The 17,863-nt window shown below is 43.4% G+C and overlaps 1 protein-coding gene across 1 annotated transcript in view; it reads right to left on the reverse strand.

Annotated features, from left to right (window-relative positions):
* Positions 1-17,193, reverse strand: part of gbe1b (glucan (1,4-alpha-), branching enzyme 1b) — a 318,001-nt gene extending 300,808 nt beyond the window's left edge. Inside the window, exon 1 of the mRNA XM_045704110.1 lies at positions 16,900-17,193. Coding sequence (XP_045560066.1) covers positions 16,900-16,997 — 98 coding nt within the window. The 5' untranslated portion in view covers positions 16,998-17,193. The remainder of the gene's footprint in view (positions 1-16,899) is intronic.
* Positions 17,194-17,863: the final 670 nt, after the last annotated feature.

Raw genomic sequence — 17,863 nt, forward strand, 5'->3', positions numbered from 1 at the left:
GTTTCTAGTTAATCTCCCCTCCTCCTTCAGTTTCTAGTTAATCTCCCCTCCTTCAGTTTCTAGTTAATCTCCTCCTTCAGTTTCTAGTTAATCTCCCCTCCTCCTTCAGTTTCTAGTTAATCTCCTCCTTCAGTTTCTAGTTAATCTCCTCCTTCAGTTTCTAGTTAATCTGTCCTCCTTCAGTTTCTAGTTAATCTCTCCTCCTTCAGTTTCTAGTTAATCTCCTCCTTCAGTTTCTAGTTAATCTCCCCTCCTCCTTCAGTTTCTAGTTAATCTCCCCTCCTCCTTCAGTTTCTAGTTAATCTCCTCCTTCAGTTTCTAGTTAATCTCCTCCTTCAGTTTCTAGTTAATCTCCCCTCCTTCAGTTTCTAGTTAATCTCCTCCTTCAGTTTCTAGTTAATCTCCCCTCCTCCTTCAGTTTCTAGTTAATCTCCCCTCCTCCTTCAGTTTCTAGTTAATCTCCCCTCCTCCTTCAGTTTCTAGTTAATCTCTCCTCCTTCAGTCTTCTCCTTTGGACTTTATACGGCGGGTGGTAACCAACTTTAAAGTGCATTATCACCACCAACTGAACTGGAGTGCGGACATCGGGTGATCGATAGATGAACTAAATTCTATTTTAGCGCCTGGCTACGCAGACTCTCGTTGACGAGTGTGAGCAGTTTGGATGGAATGATTGAATAACATGTAAGTGTACATGTATTTTGTAATGCGAGCGGTGTGGTCAGCATGTAACAGCCAGGAAGTATCCCAAATGGCACCCTATTCCCTATAGGAGTGTACTGCTGTTGACCAGGGCCCTATTCCCTATATAGTGCACTGCTGTTGACCAGGGCCCTATTCCCTATAGAGTGCACTACTGTTGACCAGGGCCCTATTCCCTATATAGAACACTACTGTTGACCAGGGCCCTATAGGAGTGTACTGCTGTTGACCAGGGCCCATAGGGAATAGGATGCCATATGGGACACAAGCAATGCCATAAGACATTATTGTACATAGCAGACTGCAGCATGACTTTGACTAAATATAAAAAACTATGCCATTGCAAAACTAAAGTATGAACAACTTCTCATCCAAGTGAGTCATTATTCCAAACACTCCTTTTCCAAATCCAAAAATGTCCAACAGAAGAAGATTACTGTCTGAGATCAGGGCCTGTATTCACAAAGCGTCTCTAGGTAGAAGTGCTGATCCAGCAGAAGCTGGGCCTTTTTAGATCATAACGAATATGATCATATTCATAGACCAGGGCCGCCCCACCCTCTTCCTGGAGATCTGCCATCCTGAATGTATTCAGTCCAACCCTAACACACCTGATTAAAGCTAGTTAAAGGTCTTGGTGAACAGCCAATTCATCGAATCAGTTGTGAATTAGGGTTGGAGTGAAAACCTACAAGGAAGACGAGAGATTGGCAGCTCTGGTGTAGAGGAATATTCTACCACCAGGGGTAGCCAACTCAATGTTCTGAAATCACCATATTGCTGCCCCTCGCCTAGACACTGTTCCACAGTCAGTTTGGGGTTTTAGGATTTAGTTAGGATTTAGTGATGGTAGGCTACTAGGAGCTTGAAGACGACAGTTTGGTGTGAACAGACACTGTGTTCCTAATGACTCTGGACTCTGGTCAACAGTAGGGGGCCATAGAGCTGCAGACACGACTTCTGAAGAGCTTTAGAGGAGAAGCAACCAAGCCACTTCCATTGTCTTTTTTATTTAAAGGAGAAAAAAAAAGTCCCATCCATCTCTGACAGGTTATAAGCCTTCACCCATCCACCTCTGACAGGTTAATAAGCCATCACCCATCCACCTCTGACAGGTTATAAGCCTTCACCCATCCATCTCTGACAGGTTATAAGCCTTCACCCATCCACCTCTGACAGGTTATAAGCCTTCACCCATCCACCTCTGACAGGTTATAAGCCTTCACCCATCCATCTCTGACAGGTTATAAGCCATCACCCATCCATCTCTGACAGGTGATAAGCCTTCACCCATCCATCTCTGACAGGTTATAAGCCTTCACCCATCCATCTCTGACAGGTTATAAGCCTTCACCCATCCATCTCTGACAGGTTATAAGCCTTCACCCATCCATCTCTGACAGGTTATAAGCCATCACCCATCCACCTCTGACAGGTTAATAAGCCTTCACCCATCCACCTCTGACAGGTTATAAGCCTTCACCCATCCACCTCTGACAGGTTAATAAGCCTTCACCCATCCACCTCTGACAGGTTAATAAGCCTTCACCCATCCACCTCTGACAGGTTAATAAGCCATCACCCATCCACCTCTGACAGGTTATAAGCCTTCACCCATCCACCTCTGACAGGTTATAAGCCATCACCCATCCATCTCTGACAGGTTATAAGCCTTCACCCATCCATCTCTGACAGGTTAATAAGCCTTCACCCATCCATCTCTGACAGGTTAATAAGGCTTCACCCATCCATCTCTGACAGGTTAATAAGCCTTCACCCATCCATCTCTGACAGGTTAATAAGCCTTCACCCATCCATCTCTGACAGGTTAATAAGGCTTCACCCATCCATCTCTGACAGGTTAATAAGGCTTCACCCATCCATCTCTGACAGGTTAATAAGGCTTCACCCATCCATCTCTGACAGGTTAATAAGCCTTCACCCATCCATCTCTGACAGGTTAATAAGGCTTCACCCATCCATCTCTGACAGGTTAATAAGGCTTCACCCATCCATCTCTGACAGGTTAATAAGCCTTCACCCATCCATCTCTGACAGGTGATAAGCCTTCACCCATCCATCTCTGACAGGTGATAAGCCTTCACCCATCCATCTCTGACAGGTTATAAGCCTTCACCCATCCATCTTTGACAGGTTATAAGCCTTCACCCATCCATCTCTGACAGGTGATAAGCCTTCACCCATCCATCTCTGACAGGTGATAAGGCTTCACCCATCCATCTCTGACAGGTTATAAGCCTTCACCCATCCATCTCTGACAGGTTATAAGCCTTCACCCATCCATCTCTGACTGGTTATAAGCCTTCACCCATCCATCTCTGACAGGTTAATACGCCTTCACCCATCCATCTCTGACTGGTTATAAGCCTTCACCCATCCATCTCTGACTGGTTATAAGCCTTCACCCATCCATCTCTGACAGGTTATAAGCCTTCACCCATCCATCTCTGACTGGTTATAAGCCTTCACCCATCCATCTCTGACTGGTTATAACGCCTTCACTGTCTCTCCATACTTACTGGCTTACTTAGTTTGGCTAAAGTAGTGAACTACATAGGGAATAGGCTGCCATTAGGGATGTACCCTAACACGTCATATCATCATAGAGGTGAATTAGGATGGGTTCTAGTGTAAGACAACAGGGACAGGAAGAAACAGAATGTACCCATTTACAAGCAGGTGTTAATGAGCACCGTCAGTTGTGAGGAGTTCAGCAAATGTCATTTATCGCTGTTGACTCAGGGAGGAACTGAATCCAGACAGTACAGAGACAGCACACAATACATCCATCACTGAACCTCTACCATGGGGTCATGGGGTCCATTACAACGCAGAAATTGAAAAGTTGCATTTATGTATCAAAAAGTCACAATTTTGAGATTTTAAAATCAGATTGGTCATATCTAACTAATATTAAAAACACTTAAAATCAGGAACTAATGATTCTAATCCAAGCCTACACATTGAATTAGGATCGGCACCTAGAGCGGCCTTCAGGGTTGAGCTTCACTTGGTTGTCTATCTGTAGTCAGTCCGGGACGTGTGTAGTCCGGGACGTGTGTAGTCCGGGACGTGTGTAGTCCGGGACGTGTGTAGTCCGGGACGTGTGTAGTCCGGGACGTGTGTAGTCCGGGACGTGTGTAGTCCGGGACGTGTGTAGTCCGGGACGTGTGACTGATAGCATCAGCTGCACAAACACACAGGTCTGTTTCAGGAGAAAGAAAGAGCAAGGCCAAGTTCAGATAAGCGATGTATATAAACCCTGGATTGTTGATGGATCGTTGATGCTGTGTATTGGCCAATGAGAGGCTTTGAAGCCACCGGTCGGCCATATTGGTACTCCCCAGTAGAAGCAGCCCTCCATAGGAATGAATGGGATTCTACAGTATTTCAATTGAATATTATAACAGAAAATGACATGTCTTTAAGTATTTGTTGTAGTGAGGACAGTGACATTAGTAATCCCCCCCCCCAAAAAAATTATACTTTAAGGAAAATGTTAAAAAAAATTATTTCATTATGTTTAGCTTACACATAATAATTTAAAATTATGCATTAAATGTGTCTGCAATAACTGTGGCAGTAGACCTGTATTACAATAGTAGACCTGTATTACAATAGTAGACCTGTATTACAATAGTAGACCTGTATTACAATAGTAGTCCTGTATTACAATAGTAGTCCTGTATTACAATAGTAGACCTGTATTACAATAGTAGACCTGTATTATAATAGTAGACCTGTATCATAATAGTAGTCCTGTATTATAATAGTAGTCCTGTATTATAATAGTAGTCCTGTATTATAATAGTAGTCCTGTATCACAATAGTAGTCTATTAGTCCTGTATCATAATAGTAGTCCTGTATTATAATAGTAGCCCTGTATCACAATAGTAGTCTATTAGTCCTGTATCATAATAGGAGTCTATTAGTCCTGTATCATAATAGTAGTCCTGTATTATAATAGTAGTCCTGTATTATATTAGTAGTCCTGTGTTATATTAGTAGTCCTTTGTTATATTAGTAGTCCTGAATTATAACAGTAGTCCTGTATTATAACAGTAGTCCTGTATTATAACAGTAGTCCTGTATTATAATAGTAGCCCTGTATCACAATAGTAGTCTATTAGTCCTGTATCATAATAGGAGTCTATTAGTCCTGTATTATATTAGTAGTCCTGTATTATAATAGTAGTCTATTAGTTCTGTATTATAATAGTAGTCTATTAGTCCTGTATCATAATAGTAGTCCTGTATCATAATAGTAGTCCTGTATTATAATAGTAGTCCTGTGTTATAATAGTAGTCCTGTATCACAATAGTAGTCCTGTGTTATATTAGTAGTCCTGTATTATAATAGTAGTCCTGTGTTATAATAGTAGTCCTGTGTTATATTAGTAGTCCTGTATTATAATAGTAGTCCTGTATTATAATAGTAGTCCTGTATTATAATAGTAGTCCTGTATTATATTAGTAGTCCTGTATTATATTAGTAGTCCTGTATTATATTAGTAGTCCTGTATTATATTAGTAGTCCTGTATTATATTAGTAGTCCTGTATTATAAAATGTGTCTATTAGTCCTGTATTGTAAAAGTAGTCCATTAGTCCTGTATTATATTAGTAGTCTATTAGTCCTGAATTATAACAGTAGTCCTGTATTATAACAGTAGTCCTGTATTATAACAGTAGTCCTGTATTATAATAGTAGCCCTGTATCACAATAGTAGTCTATTAGTCCTGTATCATAATAGTAGTCCTGTATTATAATAGTAGTCCTGTATCACAATAGTAGTCTAGTAGTCCTGTATCATAATAGTAGTCTAGTAGTCCTGTATCATAACAGTAGTCCTGTATCATATTAGTAGTCCTGTATCATAATAGTAGTCTAGTAGTCCTGTATCATAATAGTAGTCCTGTATCACAATAGTAGTCCTGTATCACAATAGTAGCCCTGTATCACAATAGTAGTCTAGTAGCCCTGTATCACAATAGTAGTCTAGTAGTCCTGTATCATAATAGTAGTCTAGTAGTCCTGTATCACAATAGTAGTCCTGTATCATAATAGTAGTCCTGTATCATAATAGTAGTCCTGTATTATATTAGTAGTCCTGTATCATAATAGTAGTCTATTAGCCCTGTATCACAATAGTAGTCCTGTATTATAATAGTAGTCCTGTATTATAATAGTAGTCTATTAGTCCTGTATTATAATAGTAGTCCTGTATTATAATAGTAGTCCTGTATCATAATAGTAGTCCTGTATCACAATAGTAGTCCTGTATCACAATAGTAGTCTAGTAGTCCTGTATCATAATAGTAGTCTATTAGCCCTGTATCACAATAGTAGTCCTGTATTATAATAGTAGTCGTGTATTATAATAGTAGTCTATTAGTCCTGTATCATAATAGTAGTCCTGTATTATAATAGTAGTCCTGTATTATAATAGTAGTCCTGTGTTATATTAGTAGTCCTGTATTATATTAGTAGTCCTGTATCATAATAGTAGTCCTGTATCATAATAGTAGTCCTGTATTATAATAGTAGTCCTGTATTATAATAGTAGTCCTGTGTTATATTAGTAGTCCTGTGTTATATTAGTAGTCCTGTATTATAATAGTAGTCGTGTATTATAATAGTAGTCTATTAGTCCTGTATCATAATAGTAGTCCTGTATTATAATAGTAGTCCTGTATTATATTAGTAGTCCTGTATTATAAAATGTGTCTATTAGTCCTGTATTGTAAAAGTAGTCCATTAGTCCTGTATTATATTAGTAGTCTATTAGTCCTGAATTATAACAGTAGTCCTGTATTATAACAGTAGTCCTGTATTATAACAGTAGTCCTGTATTATAATAGTAGCCCTGTATCACAATAGTAGTCTATTAGTCCTGTATCATAATAGGAGTCTATTAGTCCTGTATTATATTAGTAGTCCTGTATTATAATAGTAGTCTATTAGTTCTGTATTATAATAGTAGTCTATTAGTCCTGTATCATATTAGTAGTCCTGTATCACAATAGTAGTCCTGTATCACAATAGTAGTCCTGTATCACAATAGTAGTCTATAAGCCCTGTATCACAATAGTAGTCTAGTAGTCCTGTATCACAATAGTAGTCTAGTAGTCCTGTATCATAATAGTAGTCCTGTATTATAATAGTAGTCCTGTATTACAATAGTAGTCCTGTATTATAATAGTAGTCCTGTATTATAATAGTAGTCTATTAGTCCTGTATTATATTACTAGTCCTGTATTGAAAGTAGTCCTGTATCATAATAGTAGTCTATTAATCCTGGATTATATTAGTAGTCCTGTATCATAATAGTAGTCCTGTATTATGAAGTCCAATAGGTTCAGAAAGCCTGATTGATGCGGTAGTGTGGAGGGTTTGGTTGGTGACCTTCAGGCTAGCAAAGAGGAGCTCTACAACTACTAGCATCTTCAAATCAGACAACAACCATCTCTACAATCCATCTTCTCACTATTGATTTTACTTTATTAAAAAAAAGAATTCAATGTTGCAGCAACAGAAAAATATCTTCGACCATGAAGGATGGCTCATAACAAAACCAGCAAATGTGGTCTCTACAGGTCTGTATACTGGTCTCTCTCTCTCTCTGTGGTCCCTACAGGTCTGTATACTGGTCTCTCTCTCTCTCTCTCTGTGGTCCCTACAGGTCTGTATACTGGTCTCTCTCTCTGTGGTCCCTACAGGTCTGTATACTGGTCTCTCTCTCTCTGTGGTCCCTACAGGTCTGTATACTGGTATCTCTCTCTGTGGTCTCTACAGGTCTGTATACTGGTCTCTCTCTCTGTGGTCTCTACAGGTCTGTATACTGGTCTCTCTCTCTCTGTGGTCCCTACAGGTCTGTATACTGGTCTCTCTCTCTCTGTGGTCCCTACAGGTCTGTATACTGGTCTCTCTCTCTCTGTGGTCCCTACAGGTCTGTATACTGGTCTCTCTCTCTCTCTCTGTGGTCCCTACAGGTCTGTATACTGGTCTCTCTCTCTCTCTGTGGTCCCTACAGGTCTGTATACTGGTCTCTCTCTCTGTGGTCCCTACAGGTCTGTATACTGGTCTCTCTCTCTCTTGGTGGTCCCTACAGGTCTGTATACTGGTCTCTCTCTCTCTGTGGTCCCTACAGGTCTGTATACTGGTCTCTCTCTCTCTGTGGTCCCTACAGGTCTGTACACTGGTCTCTCTCTCTCTCTGTGGTCCCTACAGGTCTGTACACTGGTCTCTCTCTCTGTGGTCCCTACAGGTCTGTACACTGGTCTCTCTCTCTCTGTGGTCCCTACAGGTCTGTATACTGGTCTCTCTCTCTCTCTCTGTGTCCCTACAGGTCTGTTACTGGCTCTCTCTCTCTCTCTGTGGTCTCTCGGTCTGTACTGGTCTCTGTCTGTCTGTGGTCCCTAGGTCTGTATCTGGTCTGTCTGTCTGTGGTCCCTAGGTCTGTATCTGGTCTGTCTCTCGGTGGTCCCTGGTCTGTCTGGTCTCTCTCTCTCTCGTTCCCTGGTCTGTTCTGGTCTCTCTCTCTCTCTCTCTCTCTCGGTCTCTATACTTCTCTCTCTCTCTCTCTCTCTCTCTCTGATCTCTCTCTCTCTCTCTCTCTCTCTCTCTCTCTCTCTCTCTCTCTCTCTCTCTCTCTCTCTCTCTCTCTCTCTCTCTCTCTCTCTCTCTCTCTCTCTCTCTCTCTCTCTCTCTCTCTCTCTCTCTCTCTCTCTCTCTCTCTCTCTCTCTCTCTCTCTCTCTCTCTCTCTCTCTCTCTCTCTCTCTCTCCTCTCTCTCTCTCTCTCTCAGGCCTCTCTCTCAGGCCTCTCTCTCAGGCCTCTCTCTCAGGCCTCTCTCTCAGGCCTCTCTCTCAGGCCTCTCTCTCAGGCCTCTCTGATCATTCATCTGAATTCCTATCACTGATCCACCAATGCAGCATGCTACTTTCTGGCTGTTGATTTCCACGCCTGTGGTTTTGTGTTAGTCCTACGAGGGCCTCCGGCAGCACACAGGAGGCTGATCAAGGTTTAACCTGCCCCCTGCAGCAGCGCCTGTAGGTGTGCCTTCCAAATGGCAACCTATTCTCAATATAGTGCACTGCCCTATGGGGCCCTAGTCAAAAGAAGTGCACTATATAGGGAATAGTGAGCCATTTGGGACGCACACCCAGCTCCCGCCTTGCCTGCCTCTATATGTAAAATAGTTTGCCATCATGGTCGAATGGCAGACGTGGAAGGGATACGTCTAGGGATAGAGCATAGAGCAAAACGCAGCAGAGCGCCTATGACAAAGCCCTCACTTTGTCACTCATAAAATGTGACAAGAGTGACTCCCAGTGTGCAAAGAATCTTGGCGTGACCCTGGACAACACAGCTGTCGTTCTCTGCAAACATCAAAGCAGTGGCTGGATCCTGCAGGTCCATGCCCTACGACATCCGTAGGGTACCACCTCACACAGGAAGCACCACAGGTCCTAATGCAGGAACTTGTCATCTATCGTCTGGACTACCGCAAGTCGCTAAAATTACTCAAATGTATTCCAGTGTCTGCCTGCAAGCTGAAAATCTGACTGTGCGTGTTCAGGCTAGCTGCCCCTCCGAAGCATAGGCTACTGCAAAGACAGTACAGTACAAAACTGTGGCTACTGCAAAGACAGTACAGTACGAAACTGTGGCTACTGCAAAGACAGTACAGTATGAAACTGTGGCTACTGCAAAGACAGTACAGTATGAAACTGTGGCTACTGCAAAGACAGTACAGTACAAAACTGTGGCTACTGCAAAGACAGTACAGTACGAAACTGTGGCTACTGCAAAGACAGTACAGTACGAAACTGTGGCTACTGCAAAGACAGTACAGTATGAAACTGTGGCTACTGCAAAGACAGTACAGTACGAAACTGTGGCTACTGCAAAGACAGTACAGTACAAAACTGCGACTACTGCAAAGACAATACAGTACAAAACTGTGGCTACTGCAAAGACAATACAGTACAAAACTGTGGCTACTGCAAAGACAATACAGTACGAAACTGTGGCTACTGCAAAGACAATACAGTATGAAACTGTGGCTACTGCAAAGACAGTACAGTACAAAACTGTGGCTACTGCAAAGACAGTACAGTACAAAACTGTGGCTAATGTACTGACGTTACAACCTTGATTCAGAAGACCGGGAGAGATTTTTAATTCGCTAAGAAAGAATGAATTGACTTTTCAATGGTAAGTAAAGGGTATTAAAGCCCAAACTGATTGGTGAATTGAATGAGCCAAACGTTAAAAAAATAATTAGTCAAGCCGTTTCCAGCTACAATAGTCATTTACAACATTAACAATGTCTACACTTTATTTCTGATCAATTTTATTTTATTTTAATGGATAAAAAAAAAAAAGCCTTTTCTTTCAAAAACAAGGACATTTCTAAGTGACCCCAAACTATTGAACTGTAGTGTATACAGGGCAGCAAACCTTTACGGTGCAGGGTTACGTAACCGGGTGGAAGCCGCCTAGTGATGACCACTGTCCCTTTAAAAACAAAATCACAACGACCAGACTGAAGCAGCAAAAAACATCAGCAGCTCAGTAATGACCTGAAAGGGAGTCAGTCACCTCAGTCTATTGACTGTAGAACCATGTTGTTCTGTTTACCTAAGACAACCGGACCCCGTCAAGAGCAGATCAGTACAGGGCCATTCACCACAAAAAAGGAACCAAAGTCTTTCAGAAATGAGTTCACATCAGTTACTCTGTCCAACACATGAGACTCTGTCACCAGCCCAAATGGTTCCCTATTCAGAAGGATGCACCTGCGTACAGGAATATGACTTGGTGAAAACGGTGCCGCCACAATAAACAGAATAGACAAACGTAATGTCTACATACAGATAAAATATAAAAGACTCAGTGCAATATAGTCTATGAACCCTTGTTGGGCTGCAGTGCAACATGTAGGGAGAGAGAATAGGGTGTCATTTCAACCACAAACACTGTCAGCCAATACACTTGAGCATATTGGGTATTTGTTTTAGCCAAGTACCCTATCTATCTATATATATCTATATATAAATTTAAAAAAGTGTGCATTTGACTACATAGCTACAGTATGAACTACTACCATAGCCTAAGGTAAGCTAAACATGCTACAGTAATGTTGCTGTAATTAACATAGCTACAGTATGAACTACTACCATAGCCTAAGGTAAGCTAAACATGCTACAGTAATGTTGCTGTAATTAACATAGCTACAGTATGGACTACTACCATAGCCTAAGGTAAGCTAAACATGCTACAGTAATGTTGCTGTAATTAACATAGCTACAGTATGAACTACTACCATAGCCTAAGGTAAGCTAAACATGCTACAGTAATGTTGCTGTAATTAACATAGCTACAGTATGGATTACTACCATAGCCTAAGGTAAGCTAAACATGCTACAGTAATGTTGCTGTAATTAACATAGCTACAGTATGGATTACTACCATAGCCTAAGGTAAGCTAAACATGCTACAGTAATGTTGCTGTAATTAACATAGCTACAGTATGGACTACTACCATAGCCTAAGGTAAGCTAAACATGCTACAGTAATGTTGCTGTAATTAACATAGCTACAGTATGAACTACTACCATAGCCTAAGGTAAGCTAAACATGCTACAGTAATGTTGCTGTAATTAACATAGCTACAGTATGGACTACTACCATAGCCTAAGGTAAGCTAAACATGCTACAGTAATGTTGCTGTAATTAACATAGCTACAGTATGGATTACTACCATAGCCTAAGGTAAGCTAAACATGCTACAGTAATGTTGCTGTAATTAACATAGCTACAGTATGGATTACTACCATAGCCTAAGGTAAGCTAAACATGCTACAGTAATGTTGCTGTAATTAACATAGCTACAGTATGAACTACTACCATAGCCTAAGGTAAGCTAAACATGCTACAGTAATGTTGCTGTAATTAACAATTAGTGACCACCCTGGAGAGACGCGAATGGCATCCAGTCACAAATTGCACTGTCTGTATCTGAACCAGGAGTTAATTAACAGCAGTGTAAAATGTGTATGTCCCAGGTTCACTGCCTATTCCAGCACCCCAAGGGAGAGGGACTAAATTACACAGAACAGAACCCATTCCATTCTGGGAGGGGGGGGCTTTGTTTTCTGCTTGGATAAGATATCAACATGTTTTATTCACAGTGTAGCCAACCGGTAGGCCTGTCAAAATAGTCTTAAAGATACAGTGCATACAGGAAGTTTACACCACCTTGAACTTTCTTTAATTACAAAAATGGCATTGAAATTGATTTTATTTGTCACTGATCTACACACAATACTCCATAATGTCAAAAACAAAATTATACAAATGTAAAAATTCAATTAAATTTTTTTTATATTTACTTGTGGCATAAGTATTGGCCTCAGGTAGGTAGGTAGCCTAGTGGTTAGAGGCAGGTGGCCTAGTGGTTAGAGGCAGGTAGCCTAGTGGTTAGAGGCAGGGTGGCCTAGTGGTTAGAGGCAGGGTGGCCTAGTGGTTAGAGGCAGGGTGGCCTAGTGGTTAGAGGCAGGTACCCTAGTGGTTAGAGGCAGGTGCCCTAGTGGTTAGAGGCAGGTGGCCTAGTGGTTAGAGGCAGGTGGCCTAGTGGTTAGAGGCAGGTACCCTAGTGGTTAGAGGCAGGTGGCCTAGTGGTTAGAGGCAGGTGGCCTAGTGGTTAGAGGCAGGTGGCCTAGTGGTTAGAGGCAGGGTAGTCTAGTGGTTAGAGGCAGGGTAGTCTAGTGGTTAGAGGCAGGGTAGTCTAGTGGTTAGAGGCAGGTAGCCTAGTGGTTAGAGGCAGGTAGCCTAGTGGTTAGAGGCAGGTAGCCTAGTGGTTAGAGGCAGGTAGCCTAGTGGTTAGAGGCAGGTAGCCTAGTGGTTAGAGGCAGGTAGCCTAGTGGTTAGAGGCAGGGCAGCCTAGTGGTTAGAGGCAGGGCAGCCTAGTGGTTAGAGGCAGGGCAGCCTAGTGGTTAGAGGCAGGGCAGCCTAGTGGTTACAGGCAGGGCAGCCTAGTGGTTAGAGGCAGGGCAGCCTAGTGGTTAGAGGCAGGGGAGCCTAGTGGTTAGAGGCAGGGCAGCCTAGTGGTTAGAGGCAGGGCAGCCTAGTGGTTAGAGGCAGGTGGCCTAGTGGTTAGAGGCAGGTGGCCTAGTGGTTAGAGGCAGGTGGCCTAGTGGTTAGTGGCAGGTGGCCTAGTGGTTAGAGGCAGGTAGCCTAGTGGTTAGAGGCAGGTGGCCTAGTGGTTAGAGGCAGGGTAGTCTAGTGGTTAGAGGCAGGGTGGCCTAGTGGTTAGAGCGTTGGACTAGTAACCGAAAGGTTGCTGGATCGAATCCCTGAGCTGACAAGGTAAAAATCTGTCGTTCTGCCCCTGAACAAGACAGTTAACCCCACTGTTCCTAGGCCGTCATTATACATAAGAATTTGTTCTTAACTGACTCGCCTGGTTTATAAGAAAGACAAAAAGGCCCTCATTTGTTTAGTAACATTTGGCTGATCAAATCACACAAGTTATATGGTCTCACTCAGAACAATAATAGGGGTTGACATGATTTTTTGAATGACTACCACATACATACATACATACATACATAAGGTCCCCGAGTCAAGTATCGAACTTCAAACACAGATTAAACTACAAAAACCAGGAGCTTTTCAAAAGCCTCATAAAAGAAGGGCAGGGATTGGTAGACGGGTTACAATATCAAATCAGACACTGAATAATATCTTTTAGCATGGTCAAGCAAATAATTATGCTGTGGATGATTTATTAAACCACCAGGACACATCAAAGATGCAGTCGTCCTTCTGAACTGAAAGACAGGAAGGAAACTGCTTAGGGAAGTCACAGCGAGGCCGTCGGTGATTTTTTTTAAATTAAAAAATAAAATGCAAAGTTGAATGGCAGAAAACTGAGGATGGATCAAAAACATTGTAGTGTCTCCACAATACTATCCTAAATGACAGAGTGAATAGAAGGAAAATAATACAGAACAAAAAGGTGCTTCACTAGTTAACGACTTCTACTCTGAACACAAATCATAAATTATTCCCTATACAGTGACCAGGGCCCATTTGGATCCAGCTGAATGACTCACATGGTAAGAGTAGGCCACTGTACTGTCAGTAGGTCTGTAGACCAGCCTAAACACAGCACCCCAGAGCCTGCTACAGAGACTAGCCTAAACACAGCACCCAGAGTCTGCTACAGAGACTAGCCTAAACACAGCACCCCAGAGTCTGCTACAGAGACTAGCCTAAACCCAGCACCCAGAGTCTGTTACAGAGACTAGCCTAAACACAGCACCCAGAGAGAGACTAGCCTAAACACAGCACCCAGAGCCTGCTACAGAGACTAGCCTAAACACAGCACCCCAGAGTCTGCTACAGAGACTAGCCTAAACACAGCACCCCAGAGTCTGCTACAGAGACTAGCCTAAACACAGCACCCCAGAGACTAGCCTAAACCCAGCACCCAGAGTCTGTTACAGAGACTAGCCTAAACACAGCACCCAGAGAGAGACTAGCCTAAACACAGCACCCAGAGCCTGCTACAGAGACTAGCCTAAACCCAGCACCCAGAGCCTGCTACAGAGACTAGCCTAAACACAGCACCCAGAGTCTGTTACAGAGACTAGCCTAAACACAGCACCCAGAGTCTGCTACAGAGACTAGCCTAAACACAGCACCCAGAGAATTCACACAAAGATGATGCCTGTGATTCTATTAAAAACTGGGTATGTTGCGTTTATATGTTTTTGTTCAGTATAAAATTCCCTATACTTCTGATACATCAAGTATTCAGTAGAAGACAGTGGTTGATATTAGTGCAATAAAATTATTGTTAAATTATGATTCAGAACATTTGACTAGTGGATTGTATCTGAGGAAACATCACAGAGACAAACATCTTTACATTGTAACCTAATATATATACACACTCAGTCAATGGTTATAACCATAGTCATACAACTATACTGATGCTACAATGTTGCCTCTGATGAACAACATCACAGGTCTGCAGCAGAAGTGTTACCATGCATCTACTAGCCAGAACCATATGGTTTAGACTATGGCTCTGAATGTAGCTAATACAAATGCTCTGAGACACACACACACACACACACACACACACACACACACACACACACACACACACACACACACACACACACACACACACTGGGCTGAACCACCTGGCTGACTGGAACAAATGATCAGTGAAACCTGAGGAAGGAGGGATGGATGGTGAAACACTATGGTGGCTAGTCTTCTACCGGTCAGCCACTGGCACCAAAGGGTAACAGTTAGAGACATAGCTAACATGACTATATGTATTGCTTTGTAATTGTAATAATATAATGGTATGACCACGTCGAGCAGAATATGTGGTATTGTTAGGAAGGATATAACAGGCGAACGAAAAGCAAACCATTAGCAACCCGGTTAGCCTGGGTGTCTGGCATACCATTAGCAACCCGGTTAGCCTGGGTTTCTGGCATACCATTAGCAGCCCGGTTAGCCTGGGTTTCTGGCATACCATTAGCAACCCGGTTAGCCTGGGTGTCTGGCATACCATTAGCAGCCCGGTTAGCCTGGGTGTCTGGCATACCATTAGCAACCCGGTTAGCCTGGGTGTCCGGCATACCATTAGCAACCCGGTTAGCCTGGGTGTCCGGCATACCATTAGCAACCCGGTTAGCCTGGGTGTCTGGCATACCATTACCAACCCGGTTAGCCTGGGTGTCTGGCATACCATTAGAAACCCGGTTAGCCTGGGTGTCTGGCATACCATTAGAAACCCGGTTAGCCTGGGTGTCTGGCATACCATTAGCAACCCGGTTAGCCTGGGTGTCTGGCATACCATTAGCAACCCGGTTAGCCTGGGTGTCTGGTATACCATTAGCAACCCGGTTAGCCTGGTTGTCTGGCATACCATTAGCAATCCGGTTAGCCTGGGTGTCTGGCATACCATTAGCAACCCGGTTAGCCTGGGTTTCTGGCATACCATTAGCAGCCCGGTTAGCCTGGGTTTCTGGCATACCATTAGCAACCCGGTTAGCCTGGGTGTCTGGCATACCATTAGCAACCCGGTTAGCCTGGGTGTCCGGCATACCATTAGCAACCCGGTTAGCCTGGGTGTCCGGCATACCATTAGCAACCCGGTTAGCCTGGGTGTCTGGCATACCATTAGCAACCCGGTTAGCCTGGGTGTCTGGCATACCATTAGCAACCCGGTTAGCCTGGGTGTCTGGCATACCATTAGCAACCCGGTTAGCCTGGGTGTCTGGCATACCATTAGCAACCCGGTTAGCCTGGGTGTCTGGCATACCATTAGCAACCCGGTTAGCCTGGGTGTCTGGCATACCATTACCAACCCGGTTAGCCTGGGTGTCTGGCATACCATTAGCAACCCGGTTAGCCTGGGTGTCTGGCATACCATTACCAACCCGGTTAGCCTGGGTGTCTGGCATACCATTAGCAACCCGGTTAGCCTGGGTGTCTGGCATACCATTACCAACCCGGTTAGCCTGGGTGTCTGGCATACCATTAGCAACCCGGTTAGCCTGGGTGTCTGGCATACCATTAGCAACCCAGTTAGCCAGGGTGTCTGGCATACCATTAGCAATCCGGTTAGCCTGGGTGTCTGGCATACCATTAGCAACCCGGTTAGCCTGGGTGTCTGGCATACCATTACCAACCCGGTTAGCCTGGGTGTCTGGCATACCATTAGCAATCCGGTTAGCCTGGGTGTCTGGCATACCATTAGCAACCCGGTTAGCCTGGGTGTCTGGCATACCATTAGCAACCCGGTTAGCCTGGGTGTCTGGCATACCATTAGCAACCCGGTTAGCCTGGGTGTCTGGCATACCATTAGCAACCCGGTTAGCCTGGGTGTCAGGTCGCTGCGACAGTTCAGGACACAGGGAGCTTTCATGCGACCGCTATGCTGCGGTTCTCTCAAATGTCACTCAATGAATGTACTAGAAGCCCCCTGTAGGATGTGAACTAATATGTATCTATCTGGTGTTTCTGGTGTTATTACGAATAGACATGTATACCAGCTCGAGCCTGACGGTTGTGCACGGTATAGCGACGGGCTTTAGCTGTGAGCTGTGCAGCATCTTAGCGCTGAAAAAGCCTTTTTACCTCCTCCTGAAGTCCTTTTCGTACTGTTTGAGGTACGGATCCATTTGAAGAAGGGAGTTGAACTCAGGAATTGTAACATTATCCCATGTGTCGGCCATGGTCCCTACAGTCGAAAGCAATCGAGCACCGAGTGTCGCATCTGGTAGAACACAACTGACGGTCACGGCTGAGCCTTTGTACGTGCAAGAAAGGCTTCAGAGACAACAGCGAATCAGAGACATTCTAATCCGCCCCAGCCTATCACAATAGGAACTTTATCACCCTATCCACTCCAGTAAAATCCCCCAAAACAGTCTGATGCTTGATGAGACGCGGTGTGTTTCTTTAAGATGACAGCGGAAGCGTTTTGGAAGTAGGAAGAAGGGGGATCACAGTCACATTCTTGTAGTCTTTAAACACTGCTCTGAAAATCAACCCCAATGTCAAACATTATGAGGGCAGAGCAATAGCCTATGTGGAACAGGATTGTTTGTTACAATGCTGCAACTCGATAGGCTCCAATGCATTGCTACAATGTTGCAACCATAGATAGATATTAAGATACAAAAAATATCATTGTTACAATCTTAGCCTACAACGTGATATAAACTACTTCATTCCTCTCGCTCAAAAATGAGATAGCGATATGTATTAGTGAACAGAGACAGTTGAAGTAGCCTTGCTAAGTCTAACTACAGTTTATACTGTGTGTTTATAGTTTATTGTGAAATTGCTCTTTGAAATCCCATCTTGGCAAGTTCATACAAACACATTGATTTGGACAAAGTGTGTTCATGGTTTTTTCACGTGACGGTTTTTTTCCAGCCCAAATGGCACCCTATTCCCTATTTGGTGCACTACTTTTGACCGGGCTTGGTCAAAAGTAGTGCACTATATATAGGATAGGGTGCCATTTGGGAATGGATTTGGTGGAGCAATCCACCCGCTGTGGCCTGAATTACACAACCCAATATCATGGCTTTGA

Source organism: Salmo salar, chromosome ssa20 (assembly GCF_905237065.1).
Source record: "Salmo salar chromosome ssa20, Ssal_v3.1, whole genome shotgun sequence".
NCBI classification, from domain to species: domain Eukaryota; kingdom Metazoa; phylum Chordata; class Actinopteri; order Salmoniformes; family Salmonidae; genus Salmo; species Salmo salar.